The following is a 25,945-nucleotide window of genomic DNA, read 5'->3' as shown; positions in this document are numbered from 1 at the left end:
GGAAGCCCGGCAAAGAATGGGAGGAGATATGTTGAAACGCGCAGATACCTGAGCCGCGTTGGGCAGCATGTGGGGCTGCTGCAGCCGGCTGGGTCGGGCGGCCTTTCTTTTGACAGCAAAGCGGACAGGGGTCACTGCGAGAGGCGGGCGAGGAAAGAGCCTGCTGGCAGGGAGCCACGGTTGCGGCTCCATTCTGCGGCCGGGATCGGGAGCAGGCCGTGGCCCCTTCCGGAGTCCGGCGCGTAAGTGCCCCGGAGTGGGTGGGGAGAGAGGGGAGACGCCGGCGCGCGCGCTTCGGGGCGGGCTTGGGGAGAAAGCCTCTCTCCTTCCCTATACAGAACCGACAGCATAGTCTGACATTCGCTAGCGTCAGTGTTAAGATCAGATCCGCACTTGCATAAGTCACCAGATCTGTAGAGTCGGTAGAGCATGCGACTCTTCATCTCAGGCAGGGTCGAGGGTTCGAGCTGCACGTTGGGCAAAATATCCCAGCATGGCACGGAGTTGGACTAGATGACCCTCGTGACCCCTAGCAATTCTACAAGTCTGTCATTCCGTGTGGCATCTCTGACCATAAAATGTGCCCCTAATCCAGTTATGTTTCATTAGTGGAACATTTCTCAGTCCTAATTTTAGGATTAGGACGTTTGGCTCTGCTTGCGAAACAGATCCATTGCAGCCTCCAGATTTAGCTTCCAATTCCAAAAGGGGGAAAGAAATTGGGCAAAGTTGCCTATGCTATATTTCGGCCTCATTCTTTCTTTAGAAAAGAGTAATGACCTCATGCCTCTGTAAAGCAGCTGGGGACAAAGGTGTGAATGATTTTGCGTATAGGACGTTTTAAGGAGGAAGTGGTATCTCAATATCAGATCAGATGCTATATATTTAAGTTATTCCCAGATCAGGAGAGAAGGGTAAGCACACCCACATGTCACAGAAGACCTGGTGGTGTGACCAGTGGGGCTTTGTGGGTTTGTGCTCCACAGTTAAGTAGCAACTACATATTTCACACTTAGTGAGAATAGTTCTAAGCTGTTTTTATATCTTTCATTGCATTGGTTGTTTCCCTATTCCTCTGGAATGGGAGGGAGAGGCTGCAATCCAAGCCTGCTTTGTGCCAGGCTGGGAGCAAGGGTGGTTGGGGCCCCCCTTCTCCCTAAAAGGAACACATTTAAAAAGGTACCACACAGTAAGTCCAGACTAACAAATTTATTATAGCATGTGGTTTTGTAGACTATAAAAATACTCTGAACCTGTAGAGTTTTACAACTCTCAGCAAAACACAAAAAAACATTTTGCCAATCTTAATAAACCCTCGCCTGCTTTAACCTAATCACCTTTAAAATGGTGTGTAGGCCAGCGACCTATACCACATGATGTGTTGTTTGATGAAACACTTTCTCTTCTGAGACTACTACTCCCTTTCAATTTCACTGTCAGATCCTGAGTTCTAATGATACAGAAATTATGAAAATCTATAAGTACATTTGACAATGCAGTATTTTTTTTGGGGGGGGGAGGATACTGTGTGTCACAACATAGTGTGTCAGCTGCAGTGTGTATGTCTAAAAGTGTATCACCAACATGAAAAGTTTGAAAAGCTCTGCCCTATAAAGCCACTGACATAAACTGTGCTCACTGGTAACATTAAAAGTTGCTAGTAGATGTATTTGAGAAATGATGGTCCAGAGACAATATTGCTTGCTTGAGTAATAGCTTCTTCTCTTTACAGATCTAAAAACTGAAAAGCCAGAAGGGATTGTTTGCCGTTTTTGCACTGCTAAAGATAAGGTCTCCTACAAAGAACTCAAGGAGTTGCTGCAATCCAAGGCCATTTTGCTTGTTGATGTTAGAGAAAAATGGGAAATTGAGCAGTATGGGAAAATTCCTGGATCCATCAGCATTCCATGTAAGCTTCCACACTTCCTGGTCATGAGCGGAGTGATGAGGAAATACAAGGCCACCTAGCTCAAAACTTTTTACCTATGTAACAGGAGATATGTAAGGTTCACCCACGTATCATGGATTTTATGAACTGTTGCACTTACTTGCTTTATAATGATTCATCATAGTCAGCTGCTTAATTCAACAGTCAGTCTTTGTTTTTGTAGTGGGCGAGGTTGTGGAAGCTTTGCAGATGGAACCGGTACATTTTAAGGAGATATACAATCAAGATATGCCTTCTAAATCAGACATTTTAGTGTTTTCCTGTATGGCAGGAGTGAGAAGCATACAAGCTCTAGCTGCTGCAAAGTCTCTGGGTTTCAGCAGGTGAGTTTATATACTCAGGGACAAACTGCATAAATGTATCTTTACTGACTTCTACCTCTGATTTAATACTTACACTGATGTTCTACTCTGAAGTGTGGTGAATCAATAGCTTTTCATTCCATAGCCCTGATCTTTGCTTCTAAGTAACTTATTGCTCAGTGAAGACCTAGGCCTGGCACAAATGAAGCAAACCGGAACCTTTGTCTCCTGCCATTCAAAACTTATTACAGTTGCAAGTAGTCTGTGCCATCTATTTGTGCACATCAGTGAAGTTGAAGCAGCACTGGTCACTCTAGTCCTTTAAACAAAAAACAAAAAAACTAGGTCATCTTGTTTTAAGTTCTTTGGAATGCTACAGGCATTTCATTCCGTAGAAGCAATCACAAAAAGTAATGTTCTCGTGCATGTAGGCTGACAGCAAACTGCCTAGAGCAGTGGTGGGCAGAACATAGATCATGATCTAGTAGTAGCACTCTGAGTGACTTGCAATAGATTGTCAAGGATTCCTGGCAGCCAGTCGTTTAACAGCCACAACAAAAAATGTCACACGAAACACCTACATTAGACTGCTGAAATGAAGACAGCTTGAGATAATTAGGATTTTTTTTAATGTATAGAAAGACTGGAGTTCAGCTCAGTACTGGTACACTAATCTCTGTGCTCAGCAGCTTCCAGGAATTCTTTAATTCTAAGTGTATCTATTTTGCACAGGGCTCCATTTGCAGTAAATATAGCCATAGAGCCGTAGCTGGGTGATCTTGCACCCCTGGCAAAACCGTCCAGATTGCTCCCCCTAGCCATGGACAAATTAGCTCTTCTTTCCACCTCTCCTCCACCCATTCAATTCACCCTCTATTTAAAACCTTTTCTTATGAGGCAATAATCAATATTTTAATTTATAAATATATTTATGGACATATTTTAGCTGATTTTGTGCCTCCCCCACCTGCGGCCCTGGCGGGGGCCCACCTCACCACCTGCTAGCTACTGCCCTGCATACAGTGACAGATCTTCCTTGAAGATAGTACATGGAAATACAGGCAACCCCTGATTTGTGTGGGGATTGCATTTCAGGTCATCATCGCATGCAACAATGAAGCATGCATAAGCCCATTAGGCCCCCTTCTGCCCCCTTTTCTAGCTACTTCTGGGCCACCTTGGACATATGTAAATCAGTCGTTGCCTTCAATCTAAAACTGCCACCTGCCATTTCACAGCTTTCCTCTTAAAAGGAAATCCAATTGTGATTTTAAAAAACATAACTAAGGTGATACCTTATTCTGCTTTGCTACATCAAAGATTCTGCATGGACTCTGCAGAATCTTAATACCTTTGGCTGCTCTGACAAAAACCAGAATTAAAAATCTTGTATGGGCTGCAGCCAAATCCAGTGGTGAGATTAATAGTTTTTAATCAACAAAACTATTATCTGTTTTGCAAAAATGAACAATTTGTTTAAGAGGCTATTGTGGGTTGTGTTGTTTGAGGAAGATATCATATGCATGCTCCTTTGTTTCCTTGTCTTATTAAATAATAATTGTTACACCAAAGAATGCAGCAGATAGTATTTTGAAGTTGGAAGTAGAAGGTTAACATTCCCGTAAAGTTTTGAGCCCACTGAGTTCTGAGCAAATCAGTGATCTGGCCAGTATGTTTTAGAGAAAGGATAACTAACTAAAATACTTTGTATAGTGTGAAATGTTAAGATTCTTATTTTATGTGCTTGCAGAGCTCAGAATTATGCTGGTGGCTTCAAGGAATGGGCTGAGTATGAATCTTCTACGGGGGAATGACGTCTGGATATTCAGTATCCTCATAGTACACAGAGTGAAGGCTAACTAACTTTTATTAAGGATCTATATAGATTTAGGAACTATTTTGTGTAGCAATATATTGGTTGTGTTACACAGCAGGAAAGAACTGATACCTGTTTTGAATATTCAGTCAGGCTATTCTCCATTAGACACTTTCTTCAAACAACTTTAGCTAATTTTCCCAGTAATTTTTCCTGCACATAAAACAGAGCTCAAATGTTTATCCAGCATGTAAGAGATAACCTTGGTTTCTTCTTCTTGCTTTTAAAGTCTTTGACTCTTTGTGGAAGTAATAGTGTGTGGAAACATGTTTTTATCCAACAGGGGAAGTGCTCATAGTATGAATACAATATGCTACATCTACATAACCTATTACTATTCCGCAGTTAAATCAACAATGCAATCATATTTCCAATTAAACAACTTCCACTGATTTCAGCGGATCATGATTCCATTCTTTATTTATATATCTGCAATACCACCTTGATTTATTTGTATCCTTTATTTATCACTCCAGAATAAAAGAACCAGACAAAGTTGTCAATTTGCATTTGTTTTTATTCCTACCCAGCTAGTTCATATTACAAATAAAGTTTAAACCCTCAGGGGAACAAAATTAATTTCCATATGGCTAAGGACAAGGTGTCTTCAACCAATCATGTTAGCACGGGTGTGGAACAAGACAACAAAATAAGCAGAACGAATAAGGAGAGTATGAAAAGGCCAGAAACACATCACTTCTCACAGAAGTGTTTTCGTAAGTCAGTATCCAAACACGCTTTATAAAAATAACTTACAGTTAAGTGCAAATAGCCCAATCACTTGCATACAAAAACACTTTGGTTACACTTAATTGAATGACAGATCAAGTAGAAGCAGGCATTGCTGCTTTTTAAAAAATCAAGTTTTAGAACAAGCACCAAGTGACAAGATTCTTCAAAACAACATTCCTCTGGTTTTGTACCAGTTTAAAGTTGTTCTCTGGGATGAAAAAAGACCTAAGACTGAAATCCAGTAGTTATTTTTATTTGATTTTGTTTTAGGATAACAGACACTTACTTCATTATGAAATTGTGTGTGCATAATGTTCATTAAAATCTAAAGGCTTTGAAGCAAATCCCATTTTCAGTGGAAGGTGTGCCTGAGTAAAGAGCACAGGATATGGCCCTGTGGTTAAAAAAAAATTAAGCCTCTCTAGTTAAATTTTTACAGTAATTAATAAATAGTTTCCTACGGAGTAAGTTTTATTTTCATCTGAATACTTGCTGCTTTCTTAAGAAGCCTCTGTTACGATGAATGATTTGTAACAATGAAGGCAAGCTAACTTCTATAGCACACAACACATCCACCATTACCTCAAATAGGTTAGATTATTCAACTTGATTGGATTGCAAAGTATGACTTAATAGTTTAGCACTTGTAAAGGTTGAAATTTTCCTCCCTACAACAGCCACAATTTGCATTATACATATTGCACTTTTTTGGGTACTGGATTTCAATTTTTGCTAGCAAATTATAGGTACAGACTAAGACTATCTTGTTAAATTTCAGGTGAGGAATGCAAAACTATCTTACTCTTTGTTTAAGGAGTCTTTTCCTTTCAAGAATTTACTGAAGAAGTGCATTTTCCTTCTTGTACAATATTCGCTAGCATTTAGAGTATATACCTGGTCAATTAGGATTTCAAATCCAACATTTCAAGCCACCTCCTGTGGTCAAACTGGTATGGGAGCAAGAAGATCCAGTTACTCACCCAGCTTCGTGGTAACAGTTTCTTTAACTCTTCATTTTTTAAAAAAACAACAACTAAAGTGTTGAATGCTGTCCATACTGAAGTTAATCATGTTTTTTCTAGCTTTATCCAGGCTTTCGACTTGTTTGGAGACTGAGAAGTGGTGTTAAATGTGTTAGTGCCACAATTCAAATGGATGTGTATTTATGGAAAAGTTTTCAATATGCTTGACAGAAACATTCTTCAAGTTCTTTCTGAAAAGACATTATTGAAACCTTGTGTTCATGTCTTCCACACAAGAAAAAATCCATCATGACATAATCCAAAGTGGTCCACAATGAGTTTCTTTGGAATGACTTAAGACTGGCTGTAGCTAGAATTCTGACTTCCATTTGGACCTTGGTCGCCTTCACTGTTCGGGACAAAACAAATAATGGATATATTTTTTAAAAAATTATTTTACTTCTGTGAATTATTTCATGAAGGCATCTCTAATGTAACAGCAAGGCAGGAGATTACAGTCTTTATTCTACAATCTTGGAAGCACAAGAAGTCACAATGGAGAAGATCAATCATCATGCAGCTCTTTAATTACATTTACTTCATGTGAGAGCATAAAAGAATTTATTCTAGGAGAGCCTGTGCAAGTGGCAAAATGTAAATAGCACCACGGAAATTTGCCTCAATCTCCTACAAATTGTGAGTCTTGCTTAAATCATGACTGAGGAAATAAATAAAAAAAGTTTTCTGAGTCCTTGTAGCTTTTGTCTTCATACTTTCACTTAGTTATGCCAACAACTGCCTGGGTAGGGAGCAGTGTGGTTATTAAAAAAATTACTTGTTCCTGAAATGCACATTTGTTTTTCAAAAACCAGGGATAGAATTTAGCCCACACAATGATCTCACACTCAGCTCATAACCAGAGTTGCAAGGGGCAAAGGTTATATATATATCTTATCCAAAATCACAACAACCTATCCACCAAGCCCTTGCCAGTAAGCCTGTGCTAATTCTGAGTATTTGTTATAAGCAGACAATGTGCCTGGTAAAAAGATTCCTGCAAACCCAAAAGCTTTAATATGATAGTCAAGGAACAATGTCACTCAATTTACAAACATCCAATGACTAACAGTCCAAAATCATAGTTTAAAGCATTATGTTCAAGCACAGCCATTCATCATGTTCAAATGACATTGATAAAGGTTATTATAGTCCCTGAAGATTCAGAAGGAGGTTGCCTATGCCTACACAATTCCAGAGAGTTAACTCATTTCTATTAGGTAATTTCACAAAAGAAAAGCAGGAAGTTGTGTAACTGTTAACATGAGAACTATCAAATTTCTAGCAAATAGGAATACATTCTGATAGATCTCTGGAATGTTGTTAAAATTTTTGTTTACACTTTGGATACACTCTTCAGAGAAAAAGAAATAGATATAGACAGCTATAGAAACAGGGATAGATAAGTACAACAAGGAGAAAACAAAGTTTGAAGACACCTACCTGTTTGGAGGTGGTTTTGGTTTAGGCATCTTACTTAGAATAGTAGCCATTTCTTTCCTTTCATCAAAGTTCTTCCATTGTTCATACAATTTCAAGATAACCCTGATTATTTCTAAAATCTAAACAAAGATATGTCTAGATGACAAAATGTAGGCATGTTTCTATGTGTCTGTCAGCAATAGGCACACAGTTCATATACAATATTAAGTTTTCTGTTACCCTTGTATAGTACCTCTGTGTTTAAATTTAGTAATAATATATTTAATATTTTACCCACTGGGGGTGGGGAAGGACAAATTCTGAGCCTAGTTTAAAACATTCAACATCTTAAGACATTGGATTATTTGGGATTTGTTACTGGGAATTAACATGAGCTTTGATCTTAGAGCATAACAGAGTTTATACTCAGGGATCAGTGCAGTAGGAAATTAGCTGAATGGTCAGTAATTTCAAGAGAAAATAAACACAGCCTTCATTTGATTTACATCAGCCCAGTTCCAATACACATAAGACTTTGAAAATAAGCACATGCCCCCAAAATGACCAGAAGCTAGTCCGGTGTTCAAGCATTGTCAAGAAATGATTATAATACCTGGTCCTATGAAGCTACCACTTTACATGAGGACATGTGGCTAGCATACATGTTTTCCCATTACACCATAAATTTGTACCTAGGAAAGAAAATGTATCTACCTTCTCCATATCAACAGAGAGCTCAGCAAACCACTGTCTAGCATCCTTTTGCTGGACAACACAAGCCACATGTAGACAAGCTGCAAGGGAAACAAATGTTGCATAAGGTTAGATAACAATACTTGCAGAATGATGGGTAACATACTAGTAATGGCAAAGGACATTTCCAGAACATGTTCTTTGTACCACTGTCTACCTCTCAAGAGAGACTTTTTCCATCAAACCATTCCAGATACTATTCACACTGCTGACTCTTAACATGTACATTTAACTTTTGTTTCCTAGTTGCTCCATTAGATTTTTTTAAATTAACACCATAAAATCATTTCAGTTGCTAAGTAAAAAAATGAAACTGAGGCTATGACGTCAACACCAGACTTTATATGAAGATGGTCATGGGTGGAACTCTACACCAACTCACTCCATTCAAATACAGTGGTACCTCGGGTTAAGTACTTAATTTGTTCCGGAGGTCCGTTCTTAACCTGAAACTGTTTTTAACCTGAAGCACCAATGGGGCCTCCTGCTGCCGCCAGGCCACTGGAGCACAATTTCTGTTCTCATCCTGAAGCAAAGTTCTTAACCTGAAGCACTATTTCTGGGTTAGTGGAGTCTGTAACCTGAAGCGTATGTAACTTCGAGGTACCACTGTAGCGATAAAGCACTTTTTAACGTGTTACTTACCTAGAGCTATCATGAAAGGAGGGTACAGCAGACAAAGATCAGTTCTATACGTGTCATTCACTATCCTCCTGCACAAATAAAAGCAACCAATCAGCATGCTGCCATTCATTTCTTCACATAAGGGAGTCAAGGTAATATGCCACAAACACACCAGCTTATTTCTCCTTTAAACATTTACGTTCTGTTTGAAATCAGGATGTTGGTTATCGTTATATACACATTTCATTGTATATTTTTTTCCTACATACTTTGCAGTTTGGAACACTGGTTTAATTTCTTCCCAAATCCATTCCAGAAGTCCGTTCGATTTCCAAAGCATTCGACTTCCAAATCACGGCTTCTGATTGGCCGCAGAAGCCCCATCGGACATTTGGCTTCCAAAAGAACGTTCAAAAACTGGAACAATTACTTCCAGGTTTCGATCATTCAGGAGCCAAAACGTCCAAGTTCCAGGGCGTTCTACAACCAAGGTACAACTGTAATAGGTCTGTATTCAGAGACATTATATGATGTCATCTTTCCTACTGCAAGACAAGGTTAGGGATGGTTTGAGGGCAGGCACCTTGCTGAAGCCACCTTGAGTTCCATGAAGAGCAGGGATAAATATACTAAATAAATAAAATAGTAATCAGAGTATCTAATTACTATGTGTTCCCCTTGGGTGTTTTGAAGAAAAGGCTGTACAGGTCATATGTAAAACAATCCATTGGTGGCAAATAAACCAAACTGGTTCCATGTGTTCTCCAGTATGTATTAAACTAATACTGATCCCCAGGAAAATGTCTAGATATTGGCTCACGTGGCTTTGGCAAACTGGGGAAAGTGTCTGCAAAGTCAGTTAGCAGACTTCACCTCCATTGTTGTATTTAATCTTGTACTCTTCTTCAGATGAGCACATTCTTTAAAAATTTTTATATTTATTACCAGGCAAGGGGTAGCAGCATATCTTCTTGGCCCATATCTTGCACATACTGGAGTAGAGGTCTATAAGGATGGTATACTATCAAACAGCAGTCCTGGAAAGATTGATTTTAAAAGGCCATTTAAAATTAAGCGCAGCACAAAGCTCATTGTCACTAGCAAGAATTCAAAACATCTGACTTACAAATTTAGGTGCTTCCTGCCTTCCATTCAACATGTTACTGTTGCAGCACCCTTATTCTGTCAAAATGAGGTCAGTAGTCTCTTTAGAATACTCCTCTGTAGAAGCTGATCGACTGTCTATCAGACTATCTCCCTCGGAGACACAAAGTGACACAACTGCAGCAAACAAAAACCTTATTTGCCCACAAGCCTACATACCTCACAGGAAAATGAACCTTGCGAAATAACAGCCTGTGTTTAAAACTGCATAAACTAAAAGCTTGCCAAAATAACTGGCACTAGTTTGAAATTCAAGTAAGTTCTCACTTCTCTTCTTGTAATATAAATGGGGGATTATGTCAGAGAGACTGTAGGGGGAAGATCCTCCTCCACTAGTTCAGAACAGAGATGCAATGTGCAAAGGCGCTATATATTGCAAACCACACTAAAAAGAGGCAGAATTTTTAACCACAAAGCACACCTTAGAACAGAGTTTTTAAAAGTCAAGGGTAATCTGACAGAGGCCACTTGCCAATGGTGAGCAGGGCCAAAGCTAAAGGTGGGTGGAGTCCAAAGTATTACACTGCCTGTTGTCTGACCAACATGATGAACAGAGTAGCTATGCTGCCTGTACTGGTTAGCTGACTGATTGGAAGAGCAGTTTTCAGTACTTAAAATAGCCAAGAGTACACACATTTCCAGAGAAGTACTTATGAGATGTAAGAACATGACATGGGTCCCTGAACCTACACCTGTGGTTAAGTATTTATAGTACAGTGGTACCTCAGTTTAAGAACAGCCCTGTTTACGAACTATTTGGTATACGGACTCTGCAAAACCGGAAGTAGTGTTCCAGTTAGGAAACTTTACCTCGGTCTACGAACGGAATCCAAATGGTGGGGTGGAAAGATACCAGCAGCGGGAGGCCTCATTAGGGAAAGAACGCCTCAGTTTAAGAACAGCTTTAGTTTAAGAATGGACTTCCGGAACGGATTAAGTTCGTAAACCGAGGTACCACTGTATATCTTACAAACTGAATATAATGTATTCAAATATCTATACAAAGAAAACATTCGGGTTTTATATGTAATTTGTGCAACTCTATTCTTAACTTCTGCTTAGCTTTCATGAACTACTAAACTATAAAAAGGAATGCTCCTTTCTTAGGGCCTTGCAGTGCAACTGGGGAGAGGTGTGGACAATACTGCCTATTTAAAGGTAAGTGCTGTGAGTAATAGCTCATTTCATCCCCTTTAACAAATAGGAAAGCTGTATAAAGTTAAGCCAATGCAGAGGTAAACAGATGAACTTACCATTAATTCTAAGAGATAGAATTCACATTCTAGTATCTGCAAAAATAGAAAATAAGTTAATCATATCAAACACACTGCTCACATTAAAAGGAAGGAGGGAAAACACAGATCCTTTGGAGACTCGGTAAATCCATTCCATTCATCAATATATTGTAATAAAATTTTGTGTATAATACATTTTATTAGACACCAGTTCAACTGTTGCACCCATTTACAAAAGAGCAACGTAAGTGATGCACATGAGGGAGTAAGTTCCACTTATCAATTGGTGGAGCTTACTTTCAAATAAATATATTTTTGGTGCAGGTGCCAATGTACTAATTCAGAGATGATATGCTAATGCAAACTATATCACTACAGGGTTACTTACATGGTTCATCCTATAAGGAAATTCCTTCGGAAAGGCATACGAAAACCTAGTTTTCACTGCAATTAAAAGAAGTCAAGAGACATTTTTTTAAAAAGAGGATAAAATTAAACCACCATGTTTATTTTTCATTGAAATCACAAATCTCACAAGACTAGATATTGGATGCATTGTTTTACATTTTCAAGCACCGGGAAACTACGTATATTAGAGCATATGGACTTTTGAGATTACCTGACAAAATTCAGGTACAATAAAAAACTACTATGAAAGAATGTGAATAAAATAATATTGCAATGACCAAAGCAAAGGGTAGGTGGGTGAGAATAGGTTTTGAAATTTATTTTATATACTTTGAAAAGTAAGTTGGTATGGCTTTTTAAAAGAAAATGTTTACCAGCTTCTGAAAGCTTACAAATTGACCAAATTATCTACTGGTGTGGAAGCATTTACCACTTTCTGGAAATTAGTTTTCTAATATCATGCATGTGCAAATATCTATTTTGCAGAGGGGTGAGGGGAGACAGACTTTAACCAAGTATCAAACATACTATGGATAAAGAAATTCATTTTCATTGCTGCTGCTGAGATTGAAAACTGATTTCAGTTAATACTTAATCTGTTTTATTTATCTCAGATAGTTATACTATTTAATCCCCAAAGTTTCTAAGCAATGCACAGCTTCCTATGAAAAAGACAACATTTAATCTATAACTATTATGATGACTATTTTATCTATGATAAAGCAGCAGAAAAGGACATGATTTACACTTACATACAGAAGTAGCAGCAGATATCAGCCTTGTATTTGAGACCACACCAAATTCCTAAAGCAAAAAAAAGGAAAAAAAAGAAGTCACACTGGAAGGTATTCCACACTAGAAACACACTGTGACAAATTGCCTGTCACTATGATTGGTGAAAGGAAGGTTCTCTTGAGAGGCTTGTAGGCAAATGCTGAGCACTTTCCAAGACAGGCTGACAGAATCCGAGGCCAGCCATGCCCAGCTCCACTGCAGCTTATGGTGAACAGGTATAAAAAGGTTCATTCATCTCCACCTCACCCTACTATAGTCACAACAACGCTGAAAATAATAAAGAAGCCTGTCAGAGAAGGAATCTCTTTTCTTTCCCATCAGCAGAATATCTTTCAATTGCAATGCAGCTGCCAAGATGGCCCTCATACCTAGCTTCTGTAACCACAAGGCAAGAAAAGCAACCTGTAGCACTGGAAGCATGGTGTGATCAAGGGTCACCATTTATTCTGAATGTATGAACAGCCAAACACCAATAATGATGGAGGGAAGGGCACAAAACCCTTGGTGGGAGAAATGCTATGCACTTTACTAAATCCTAGAATCTATAAAGACTGAGAAGACAAGACAGCAACTCAGCCAATAGGACAGATCAGAATGGTAATGAACTACAGTTCATCACCACCACTGGATCTTCTTTTTAAAATTTATCTTTATTGATTTTCTTCTTAAAGGTTAAACAACAACACATACAACAAAAGAAACCCTCCCCCTCTTGTAAGTGTGACGCAGCATTGAATAATGGAGCTCCTGTTTCTCCCAGAAGGACATGGAGAAACAAAGCCACCAAATGCTCCAATTTAACTTTTCTCTTTAGGGTTAAAAACTAATTCCGCTCTTTTTTTATACCAAATTTATGCATGCACAGAAAAATATGCTCTACGTACCTCTACTTTGGATGCCAAAAACACACACGTAGGAGCCATTAGTACTGGATCTATACTTTTTAGGGAATATCTGAAAAGTTACAGTACATGATTTTAAGAAGGCAGAAGGAGCTATTCACCTAGAACACTGCTTTTTAGAAAAGTTACCACCAATAATGCAAACCGCTTTGAGGTTTTTTTACAATCAAGCAGTGTATAAATTTTATTAAAATAAAATAAAATAAAATAAAAGATTTGCATATATAGAAGGACAATGGGGTTGAATTGAATGGTATCACTCAGCTGACAGGAAGGCTTCCATAAGCAGAATGGGAAAGGTAGCAGTTTTTAGCTATTTGCCTTCCCTCCTGCAGCCCTCACCCCTCTAAATCTGTTCTGCAGGGTCTCCCAACCCTCTGTAGCATATTTAGCAGGTGGAGAGAGACTGTGTGTGTTGTGTTGGCATCCATCTGTCTCAGGAGACAATGGAAGAGTGTGCCACTGGGGGTAAAGTCAAACCGTTAGAGAGTTGCATTGCCTGCTGTGGCTGTAGAGGCCAATATGGGATATATGTTTTATTACAGCTGGGGCAGATGAAGGCATCTGGGATCGCTATTACAGAAGCACCATGGCACTGTGGGATGTAATAACTGAAAATTGCTACCCTTCCCATTCTGCTTACAAAAGCCTTTCATCAGCTGAACAGTACCCACTGGAAATGGCTACAAACCAACTTATCTGTTAACTTTTGAATTCTGTTTAAAAAGGATATATATATATATATATATATATATATATATATATATATATATATAAAAATATACACACATACACACACACATATATATATATACATACTAAAGTGGTCCTACCTGGCATAGAATCTTTTGAAGTAGACAGTGGCAGTGGCAATAACTTGTTGTCTTAATTTCAAATGTTCACCTAAGGCCTGGATAACTTACAAACAAAAACAAAAGAGAGTTAAGATTTTTAAAGTACAATTTGCATTTTATCAGAAGTGGTGAAGGTTATCTCCCTTGGTGCTGTGAAACAATCAGTATGCCAACATTTCTACACTGTCATTACAATCAGATCCTATCCACATTTATTCAAAGCCCCAATGATTTCATGAAATTTACTGATGCGTAGGACTGCAGCCTTAATATGTAAAGAGTTGTCAAGTTTAACCGAGTCATCCTCTCAGGAACCCTAAAAGATACATCAATCATATTTTTACATATTGAGACCATAGCACAGTTGCCTGGTTCATATATACATTTTCTAGACTGCTAAACCATAATATAAAACATGATTTAATATCCTCGTCAGGTACTGACATTAAACCAGAGGTCTCTGTTTCAGACATACCAGGGAACTACCAAGGAACAAATGGGAATGTGGTCTTAATGGTTGTTTCTGGCTGCTAAATTGAAATTTAGCAAGCCTGAAAATATATGGCTGAACTGGATCAGTGATTTCCCCTCAACTACCTGAGGGATTAAAAGGTGATTCTAGATCAAAGTGTAGCATGCTACCCACTAAGTCAAACTAGTTCAAACACAGTCAGATGGCACTTAATTCCAGCATTTAAAGATGGCTCCATGAAAGAAGAAGAGGCATGTGACATCTCCATACAGTGAAGGCAACAGTTTGCTCTAGGATGTACAATTTAAGGCAACTCTCAAATCACTTACTCTAGACTCCTACAATTACATCACACATGCCTTCTGGAGATCCGTAAGCCCTCAGCTAAAGAAACAAAAAATGAGCCACCTCTAGCCTACAATGCTTAAACACATCACAACGCTGATGTTATTTGTCCAATGAATGAAGCTGCCAATAACAACATAGTTGCTGAATTTGGCAGGGCAGCAGGTGTTTGAAGTATGACATATTTAATCTAGGGAAAGGAAAGGGGTGCAGGGGGGAGAGACACTAGAGGAAGTAGTCAGCTGCTCCATCACAAGCTCTGCCTGCCAGTTGGCCAAGAAGCAGCCCTGGTGTCAGCTGTGCAGGTAGCTCTTATTTGGCCTTCCAGGCAAAGGAGATGTGCCAAGCATGTTAGAAGCATCCGTCTGGGATCCCGAGCAGAGGTGGAAGGACAGAATGATGGAATGAAACATAAGGTGATTACTTGGTATTTTTCCTGAATGCCCTCATCCATTTATAATCCAAACATGGCAATGCTGTATCATTATCCTGCCATTTTAAAACAGCACTGCAAGTTATGCCATTCTGATTCACATAACTATGCACAGATTTTAAAGGCTGACTGCCAAGCAAGGCATTTGCACACATGATTAATGTTTAAAGGAACAACCATTACAATTGTGGTCAACCTGATGCTGCACTGTAACACCATGAATAAATGCTGTATACATTCATGAGTACATTCATGATATCCAACTATCATGACACAAAAATCAGCAGCAAATACAAATATTCTCCATCCAGCCATAGCAGTTTCTAATATACTACCTCTCTTTCCCATATTAAGTTTACACAGATCTGCTACAGTGGCTAAGAAAACAAGCGAAGAACCAATAGATCACAGTGCAGATCTTACTGCAGCTAAAAAAATTCATTAGGCAGGCTTAACAAGCCACTACTTAACAGATAGCATCTACAACAAGAAAGATCATCAGCAACATTTGCGCATATATGCCTAAGTCCAAACCATGTTCTGGCCTTACACCACAGAAGAATCATACAAGCTGAATCCAAGTTAAATGCAGAGAAGTCTCTTATCAGTTTCACAACAAGTCTTCAGAATTGCAGAGGAACCTAAGAAGGACTATTAAAGTGAAAGACCAAGAGAAGAATAACCTCAAGGTAAAGGCTGGACTGTCAGTTTCAGCTCCCCTGCAAGTGCCATCTTTACATACAAACTAGGCATTATGTTATTGCCATTAAACCAGAACCTGAAGGACTGTCACATAAAAATAAACATGTAGTAGATGCCCAAAGTTCAGTGTGAGAACACATGCCTTACATCCACAAGGTCTCAGGATGAAAACATATGCATAATGCCAAAAACAACAAACCATAAATAAACCTGAATGCTATATTTAAGGTGAAAGATAAGGTCTCTTGGGGGAGCATGTTCATGTCACTAGGTACCTAATGAATGTTTCTTCTAAAAAAAAAGTTATGGTGAATTTGTGTATTTTAAGATATTAACACAAAAATAATTCATCACACACACAGTATGAAACAGTGGGCTAAGTTAAAAGTGAAACTATTTTTACCATTTGTAAAAAATATCTGCAGCTTCCAATATTCTTCTTCTGCCAAAAATTTTAAGTCCTTCTGGCGTTCCTTCAACAGATCTTGTTTATCCAAAATCCATTGTAAGCTACACAGAAAGTGAAGAGAGAAGAGACAACTTTCAGTATAAGTTAGATTATTATACCAACTAAACAGAAGGGCATTTTACCACAAATAGAAAACAGCCTGCGTTTCAGCTTCCACTACACAGCCTGATGCAAAAGTCACAAACTTTCCTAGGTATTCAGACCCATACTAATGTGTTCCCCCAGCACCTGTGCCACAAGAGCCAGCAGCTGCAAGAAACAGCAGCAGCAGCCAAGCAAGGAAGCCCCAACCTGTGGCATGCTTCAGCAGACATTTCCTCTGAGGCCTGCTGGGGCTGAGAGATTCAGCTGCAGAGCAGCATCTGGAGTATCTGAGAATGAGGAAGAAACTTGTATACGTCTTTGTTCTGCCCTAGTAACTTTCTGTCTATTTTATTGTATTTTAAATATACTGCTAGATGCCTTAAGAACTCTGGTTAGTAAGCAGAATATAATTTAAATAAATAAATGCTATGCAAAGCATGCATACACCTAAAAATTCAATCCAGCCTCTCTGCCTGTGGCACCAGTCCCAGAAGCATCTCAACATCATCGTGATTTCCAATTATGTGCTTATATTGTTTTGGGTTTTGAGATCAGACTTTCTCACAAATAAACACATTTAGAATTTAGGTGCTGGTAGATTACACATAAAAAGTGGGCAAAGAAAGATAAACTGACTGCTGCAATAATGAGAATTGTCTCCAGCCAGGTGAAATTTTCTCCTATTTGTAACTGCTAGTTTGCATTATCCTAAAATATACCCATTCATTTTCTGTCAAAAAATTATGAACCTGAGTCAAGTCTTTTCACCATGGATATTTTTTACAAGCTTTCAGTTATTTCAAAGGTAGCCAACATGGTGGCCTCCTGATGTTGCTAGACTACAACTCCCACCTTCCCTGACCACTGACCATGCTGGCTTGGGTGGATGGAAGTTGGAGCTCAACAACATCTGTAGGGCACTAAATTGGTTACCCTCAAGTTATCTGCTGAAGGTTCTCTAACCTCATAGTATCACAATGCTCTATTCACCTAAGACCTTGTAGGTGGAGGTGGTGGGGAATAAGCGACCCAATTCTTGGGAGGTAGTACAATATTCATTTGTGCACAGATACAGTATGCAGATACGAAAGCATTTGAAGAAAGGAGGGGAAAATGATGAATTTAAATGGGCAACATTCCTCTTATAGTAAACAACAAACAGATATCAGTATATTCCACGTTTTTCTCATTACCTGTTTCCATCCAAAATTTAAATAACCACTTGTTGCCTTTCCATTTGTACCAAAATAGAAAATAAAAACTGTGTGCATAAGCGATACTAGTAGGATGGTTCAATAAAAGACATCAATAGTTTGTTATGTTTTTTTAGCTCCACAAAACTCTTGGGTGGGGGTCTTTACGAAATTATGTAGTATACTAAATTATGTAGTATACAGCAGGCAGCACTTTTACTGTGTCAAAAGCACCTTGCCCTACATGAGCTGTCACCTTATCAATGCCACATGAAAGAACACAAGAAGAGCCTGCTGGATCAGGCCAATGGCCCACCTAGTCCAGGATCTTGTTCTCACAGCAGCCAACCACGTGTCTGTGGGAAACTTGCAAGCAGGACATGAACACAACAGTACTCTGCCTACCTGCGATTCCCAGCAATTGGTATTCAGAGGCATACTGCCTCAGACAGTGCATGGAGAACTGTGGCTATTAGCCTCTAATGGCCTTCTCTTCCATGAATTTGTCTGATCCTCTTTTAAAGCCACCCAGTTTGGTGGCCATCACTGCCTCCTGGGGGAACGAGTTCCAAAGTTTAACTGTATGTGCTGCATGAAGGAATACTTTCTTTTATCTGTCCTGAATCTTCCAGCATTCAGCTTCATTGGATGCCCACAAGTTCTATTGTCATGAGAAAGGAAGAAAATATTTTCTCCATCCACTTTCTCTGCACCAGGCAAAATCTTATGAACTTCCACCATGTCACTTCTTACTGGCCTTTTCTCTAAACTAAGAAGCCCCATATGCTGCAACCTTTCCTCATAGGGAGATTCTCCATCCCCTTGAACATTTTGGATGCCCTTCTCTGGACCTTTTCCAACCCTACAAAGTCAGTTTTTGAGGCAAGCTGACCAGAACTTTACCATAGATTTGCATGACTTTCTATAAGGGATTTTCCATCTGGAAAAACACAGCAGCACACACAGCCAATTTCGTCCTTACAGCCAGTAGCAGAAAACCCATAACAGCTTTGGCATAATCCCATACAAACATATAACAGTGTAAGAATTCATATTTTCCCCAAAAGCCGCAACCTCTAGACACACCCCTTCCACCCGCAAAGCCGCATCTCACTGCACCTAATAGTCCAACGACTATTACCTATGAAGGACCTACGGAGGGAATTTGCCTCGCCCGCCTTTTTCTCCCCCCGCCCCCATTTGTGCCTCCCCGCCCCGGTAATCCGGCACAGCTTTCGCTTCCCATCCTAGATGCACCCAGACCCGTGGAAACAGCTACTCACTAATGTGAGCTCTGCCAGAAGTTCCCTGCCATGTAGCGGAGTCGGCGGGAGGCTTTTCGTTTCTGGTTGCCCAGGCGGAGAGCACAGACGCCGGTACCGGTGCAGCCTCCTCTGACGCCCCCCTCCCGCCACTCCAGGAACAGGAACAGCTTCAGCGGCAGGAAAGAAGAGCCTGTAATGAGCGGCAGCGCTCCTAACAAGCGGCAAACCTCGGTTCTGCGTGCTCACCCTTCCGTCGTCCGGCAGCTCGCGGCCGCCTTGCAAATCAGTTCCGCAGCAGACAAGTTCCGCCCATGGGGGGGGGGGTAGGGGGCGAATGGAAACTCAAAATGCCGGCTTTCCTCACCCTCAGCTGTTCAAGGGTGCATCAGTTAAGTTTTGCCTTGCCCTAGAGGGCTTTTGTTCAAAATGAAGTTATTTAAGCGAAACGAGTGCACATTCATTGGGGAAGACAGGTTACGCCCTGTCTTATGTTCACTGTTATTGTTTAGTAGTTTAGTCGTATCCGACTCTTCGTGACCCCCTGGGCCAGAGCACGCCAGGCACTCCTGTCTTCCACTGCCTCCCACAGTTTGGTCAAACTCATGCTGGTCAAACTCATGTTCACTAAGTCCCACTAAACCACTAAACCAGCAGACCGAGATTAAGAACTGTGGAAAGAGAAGAGTTTCTGTATCCGGAGAGAGCATTCTACCATGACAGTCATAACAAAAAGTCCAGATGTTATCCCTCGAGCAAGGGTGTAATTCTGCCCTTGCATATTTTCAAATCACTTAAATGACAATCTTACCTGAGAAAGAGGATTGCCTCATCCTGTGTTTTTAAGTCCCAAACACATCTCTTCAGACCATGCTCCAATATTTCTTTTTTGTTATTTTTTTTTATCCAGTCCTTCAGCAGAGATTCTAAGGCAATTTTTTTCACTACAAGTAAAAATTCTGGCCCTCATTCAACACACTGAGCAATCTCAGTCCTACAGAGGGAGCCGTTATCTAGCCGTTCACAGCTGGCAACATTCGTCCACCAAGCAATTCCTGAGAATCCAGAACGCACTGTTCCCAAAGCAACAGATTTCCCATGTTTTTCCTTTTACCTTTCTATTTTTCACATATGCTCATTTGTGGCAATATTTCTGCTTCAAATATTGTGTGTTATTTGTATGCATTATCCTTAACTACGGTTTTCCCAGTAGTGATGTATGGAAGTGAAAGCTGGACCATAAAGAAGGCTGATCGCCGAGGAATTGATGCTTTTGAATTATGGTGCTGGAGGAGACTCTTGAGAGTCCCATGGACTGCAAGAAGATCAAACCTATCCATTCTTAAGGAAATCAGCCCTGAGTGCTCACTGGAAGGACAGATCGTGAAGCTGAGGCTCCAATACTGTGGCCACCTCATTAGAATAGAAGACTCCCTGGAAAAGACCCTGATGTTGGGAAAGACTGAGGGCACAAGAAGAAGGGGACGACAGAGGATGAGATGGTTGGACAGTGTTCTCGAAGCTACCAGCATGAGTTTGACCAAACTGCAGGAGGCAGTGGAAGACAGAAGTGCCTGGCGTGCTCTGGTCCATGGGGTCACGAAGAGTCGGGCACGACTAAACGACTAAACAACAACATCCATAACTACAGTACAGGGAAGTCAAACCTGACTGATTTCCCTTGGAGTAGGACAAACCCTGCTACAGGCCTGTATTGTCAAGCCCAGTCAGGGAGCCATATATGCCCTATTTAAATATCTGTTAGGTTACCAATCTATATGAAGCCTGGGTATATAATAAAGGTACAGATTTAAGAAATTTAAGTGGGATTACAACATTGTTCTTGCATCCATAGACTGGCACTGTGCTATTGCTTTCCCTTTGCAAAAGCATTTTCTGCGTTGTAGACAGTGGTGTGGCTGATGGTGGTGTTTCCCCCCAGATCATGTTATTGCATTACCTACCTGCATTTCTGCACTACCTTTCCTGCAACATGCTATGCTCCTGTCATTATCATTCATCACTTTTGTAAAATTTATTTTCCTTACATTTTTATTGCATTATTCATATCCATATTACATTATCCAATTCTGTACATTATGAAGAAAATATACAATGATCCTTAAGAGGAATTATCAACAAAGAATTGTAAGCTTCTCTCAAATGGTATTCTAACCTTATTATGAATAGTTAGAATAGGAAATGTTTCGATTCAATTTTTGGTACATAATAACATTGCTTTAAAAAATGTTTGGTTAAAGTGCAATTGCACCTGAATTTTTTGTTTTGTTTTGCTCTGATGGTTGACCATTGCACTTTTTAACTTTCGAATTGCATGGCTGCCGGGGGGGGGGGGGAGCGAATATCCACACACATCATGAACCAGTGCTGGATTTACATATAAGCTAAACAAGCTATAGCTTAGGGGTCCACTCTCTTGGGGGCCCCAAAAAAATTAAAGGAAAAAAACAACTGGATGTACATTTCCAAAATATAAAATAAAAAAATAAAAATAAAACCTACATACAGCAACAGTATTTTGTGTTGTGTAGGCTCCTATAATGTAAGTAATGGGCCCCGCCTGCTAGCCTGCTCCCTAAAACATAAGATATAAAGGGCCCCCATTACCTTCAGTAGCTTAGGGCCTCATCAGACCTAAATCCGGCCCTGTCATGAACCAGTGGGGCACTAGCAATATTCAAATAAAGTTCTCGGAGTTCATCATGGCCATGTGTTTCTACTGAAATAGTAATAATAATAATCTTCAGGGCTACATTCCACTTTGGCACATTTGCACACTTTTTGCAAGTCAGGGGAAAACCCCAGGTGGTATGGTTCTTGTTTACCCATAATGCTCTGGATATACTCACCTGTATTGTACTGCTGACTTGTAATTTGGACAGGGCTGAAAAACAGTCTTTCACAGACGAATGCTCTAGCTTCCTTACACCGAGGAGGTGAGGCTGAGACATGTCTCTTGGCTTACATTTTATGTCCATTTCATAGAAGACATATCGCTGCATTAAAAATATTATTGGTCGCATAATACACTTAAAGCACTGACCTCTCTGCCTTCTCTCTATCTATCTTTCTGTCTATCCATCTAGCAACCTTCAGGGATGCCAAGTGTGGAAGGTGATGGTTTTATATTGTGTTTATATACAATAGCATGCCAGCTTCCAAGCATCACACATTGTTTCACTTGCATTTCCCACAATATGGAAGGAGTATAGGTAGCTTTTCTTTCTTTCTTTTTTGCAAAAAAATTATTAGTTTTTACAATATCATCGACAAACAAAAACATAAAACAAACAAGACATAACAAACATAAATCAAAACCTTATTGAAAATAACAGTTATTTACTTTGTAAAACGACTTCCTCGTTTCCTCTTAGTTGAATTTCATTGCATATCCTTATAACGGTCTTCCAAATCCCAGTTTTAATACCCATTAAATTAAACATTAACATCTTTAAATCTTCTCCTTCTTGTATTAGACATATTATTTTATCAGTTAACATAAATGCAATCCTAAGCCCATTAAGTATCTGGACGCTATTTCCAGTTATTTTAGCTTAACAAATTTAGCTAAATAATCATTAAATTTCTTCCATTCTTTGTGGTGTTCCTCCTCCTTCTGGTCACGGACTCTTCCGGTTAGATCGGCTAGCTCCATAAAATCCATCATCTTCATTTGCCATTCTTCTACTGTTGGTAATTCTTGAGTTTTCCACTTTTTAGCTAACAAAATACGAGCCGCAGTTGTGGCATACAAAAATAGATTAACATCTTTCTTGGGCAATGTGTAGGTAGCTTTTCTAGCAGGGATGAGGAACCTTTTGCAAACCAAGGTCCACATCATCTTCTGGGCAACTATCTGAGGATCACATGCAGTGAGCTTGAGTTGGGCTACAATTCCATACCCACCAACTGGTCCCTTTTTCAAACTTAAGAAAACCAGGACAAAATTCTTATGCCAACTTGGATTTTTCTGTTATATTAGCTGCCACAATGCATTTAAGGCATCATACAATGGTCATGTACTATATGCATGTGCACACTGTGGCTATAAGGTAAAGGGACCCCTGACCAGTAGGTCCAGTCGTGACCGACTCTGGGGTTGCGGCGCTCATCTTGCTTTACTGGCCGAGGGAGCCGGTGTACAGCTTCCAGGTTATGTGGCCAGCATGAATAAGCTGCTTCTGGCGAACCAGAGCAGCGCACAGAAACGGCGTTTACCGTCCCCGCCAGAGCGGTACCTATTTATCTACTTGCACTTTGACGTGCTTTCGAACTGCTAGGTTGGCAGGAGCTGGGACTGAGCAACGGGAGCTCACCCCATCGTGGGGATTCGAACCGCTGACCTTCTGATCGGCAAATCCTAGGCTCAGTGGCTTAGCCCACAGCGCCACCCACGTCCCATACTGTGGCTATAACATATGGCCTAATGTTGAAACAAGGGACGTGGGTGGCGCTGTGGTGAGCCTAGGGCTTGCCGATAGGTGGTTCGTATCCCCATGACAGGGTGAGCTCCCTTTGCTCGGTCCCTGCTCCTGCCAACCTAGCAGTTCGAAAGCATGTCAAAGTGCAAGTAGTTAAAGGTAAGGTAAGGAAGGTAAACGGTGTTTCTGTGCGCTGCTCTGGTTTCACCAGAAGTGGCTTAGTCATGCTGACCACATGACCCGGAAAAACTGTCTGCAGACAAACACTGGCTCCCTCGGCCTGTAAAGTGAGATGAGTGCCACTGCAATCCCACAGTTGCTCGGGACTGGACTTAACTGTCAGGGGTCCTTTACCTTTACCTTTTTAATGTTGAAACACGTGGACACAAATTCAAAGTGCACAGGATTGGGCTGCACAGCTCCCAATAACTTCAAAAGAGAACGTATGTATGTGCCCAAATATATCCTTTTGTAAGCTGCCCTGGAAATGTTTTGGAACTTAAGGGGAGGTGCTTACGTCACCATCAAATGCAAGACGTAAAAGGGCCAAACTCTGACGGGATGATACCCATTTGGACTAGGTCACTTTGGACCCACTTGCATGCTTAACAATTTGGCCTGATGTTCACTCCACAGTCATGCAAAGCAAGGAAACTTTTTTTGCCACTTGCTGCAATCCTTCCCGTGCACTGCCCCCACTAGCCGGGCTTTAGCTCAACTTCACTGTTTAGCAACGCTGCTGGTGTTGCAGCTTTTCCTATTCTTGGAAGAGTTCCGGAGGAGGAAAGGCCGGGTCCCCCACTTCATGCTGCTGAGACAGGACTGGCATTTTTTGATTCCTAAATTAGTTGGTTATATGCCCTTGATCACCCCAGCAAAAAACTCAAATCTCCGTCCATCCTTACGCATTTATCTCTTTCCTCTCCGAATCCGTTCATCGCCCCACCCTTTGTTTTTACTCCGAATTAAGTGTGCCTATGGGATCACAATCTTAACCTTTCCCTGTGTCGACCCGCGCCTCTTCCATGCCCTTTCCTCGTCTCCATTCACTCCCCCGCCGCCTTGCAATGTCTTAGACGGCAGCCGCCTCTCTCCAAACAAGCCGATAGGCGTCGCAGCATTGAGACGAGCGCAAGAGGAGGAGGAGGAGGAGGAGGAGACTACGGCGCGTCACTGCCGCGGCTGCTGCGGGTGTCCAGCCCACCTCCTCTCCGCCAGCGGCGTCGGACGAGCCAAGCAGCTCCGCACTAGCAGCAGCAAATTCGCGGCGGCTTAGTGGGAGAGCAGGCGGGCAGCAGGACCGACTCAGCCACCCGACGGCTTCGCACCGACCGGTAAAGAGAGGATCGGGGCGGGGCTTCGGAGAGCCGGGGAGGCGGAGCCCTGCGCTCTGCCTGACGGCTGTCCCGACGCATGGGACTCGGTGGGCCCCACCGCAGAAGCGCGCGGCTCCCGCAGTTAAAAGGGCAACGGCAACGCTCTTACCTTCCCGGAGAATGCGCTGGTTACGTCGAGTAGAAATGCAGCTCCTCGCTGGAAACAGGCACGTCGAAGTCAACACAAAGGAAACCTCGGCACACGTGATGATGTCCAGTCCCTTGTAACTAGAGCCTCGAGGCGCTTTGAATCCGGATCCCAAAGGCATCGGAAAAGTGCAGGAATTTTCAGGTCATTATACCGAGGATCTTCGCAGCCTTCGTTGGAAATAAGCAGAGCCGGCGATTTCTGTAGCACTCGCTTTCCAAAAACACGGGTGAATCGGATGAAAGATCTTCCTCGCACTATCACCGTTTCCTCCTCGTTTTGGACAGACTTCCCTCCTGTGACGTTTGGCCCGGGCCGGGAATAGCATTTTGATGAAATGAACCACAAAATAAATTAAACCTCGATCAGAAAAAGGACAGAAACATGGGAGCTCGAGCCTCGAGAGAAGCGCATTGCTGTTGTGGCGTTTCCCCCTATAGTAGAGGAGAAGAGGATACTTCTTTTATGTTACAGTATTTCCGAAAGTAGAAAGAAAACCAGGTCTGCAGTCCTTCCACACCTGGAAGTAAGACCCATAGAATTCAATAGGACTTACTTCTGAGTAGCCATGGCTAGCATTGCGCTGCTGTGATGGTTACAACTCGAACAAACAATGCCATCCTATGTACATCTCCACAGAAGTAATCCCCACTGGGTTCAGTGTGTATAGGATCCCATCCTTAATTGGAAATAAGCCCCGTTAAACACAGTAGGACTTACTTTTTTATAAATATGCCTATGACTGTTCTGTAGATGACTTAATATTTGCAGTCTGTGCCTAAAGTCCTTAAAAACCTCTTTGTTCTGAAACAGTCAATTAAAATCATTGGTATCTACAAAAAATTAGATTCGCGGGGTCTTGTGGGATTCCTGTTTTATTCCTTCGTATCATCATCATCATCATTTCTATACTGCCCTTCATCCGAGATTCACAAGGCACTTTACAATATAAAAACACAAAAATACATACAATTCCTCCCACCTC

The 25,945-nt window shown here is 40.9% G+C and overlaps 3 protein-coding genes across 4 annotated transcripts in view; 1 reads left to right on the top strand and 2 right to left on the bottom strand.

Annotated features, from left to right (window-relative positions):
- Positions 1-166, bottom strand: part of USP45 (ubiquitin specific peptidase 45) — a 65,898-nt gene extending 65,732 nt beyond the window's left edge. The window contains exon 1 of the mRNA XM_079971120.1: positions 49-166. The gene's annotated coding sequence lies outside the window, so the exon portion shown is untranslated. The remainder of the gene's footprint in view (positions 1-48) is intronic.
- TSTD1 (thiosulfate sulfurtransferase like domain containing 1) lies at positions 68-4,624 on the top strand (the record flags this gene model as incomplete). Its single annotated transcript, XM_079971124.1, has 4 exons — positions 68-242; positions 1,733-1,909; positions 2,112-2,271; positions 4,001-4,624. The coding sequence occupies 4 exons, from the start codon at positions 68-70 to the stop codon at positions 4,062-4,064; spliced, it is 576 nt and encodes a 191-aa protein (XP_079827250.1). The 3' UTR covers positions 4,065-4,624.
- Positions 4,623-19,235, bottom strand: CCNC (cyclin C). Of its 2 annotated transcripts, none has more exons than XM_079971122.1 (12): positions 19,016-19,235; positions 16,390-16,496; positions 14,014-14,098; positions 13,163-13,232; positions 12,236-12,287; positions 11,464-11,519; positions 11,094-11,129; positions 9,622-9,713; positions 8,698-8,765; positions 8,014-8,093; positions 7,321-7,439; positions 4,623-6,071 (listed from the first exon to the last, which is right to left on the bottom strand). In XM_079971122.1, the coding sequence occupies exons 1-12, from the start codon at positions 19,045-19,047 to the stop codon at positions 5,993-5,995; spliced, it is 876 nt and encodes a 291-aa protein (XP_079827248.1). In that variant the 5' UTR covers positions 19,048-19,235; the 3' UTR covers positions 4,623-5,992. The 2 variants fall into 2 exon arrangements, with proteins under 2 accessions (XP_079827248.1, XP_079827249.1); XM_079971123.1 differs by having other exon boundaries at positions 4,623-6,229; positions 19,016-19,231.
- Positions 19,236-25,945: the final 6,710 nt, after the last annotated feature.

This window comes from Podarcis cretensis (assembly GCF_951804945.1).
Source record: "Podarcis cretensis genome assembly, chromosome: 3".
NCBI classification, from domain to species: Eukaryota; Metazoa; Chordata; class Lepidosauria; order Squamata; family Lacertidae; genus Podarcis; species Podarcis cretensis.
Note: the sequence above shows the minus strand (reverse complement) of the source record. Positions and strands in the feature narration are given on the sequence as shown.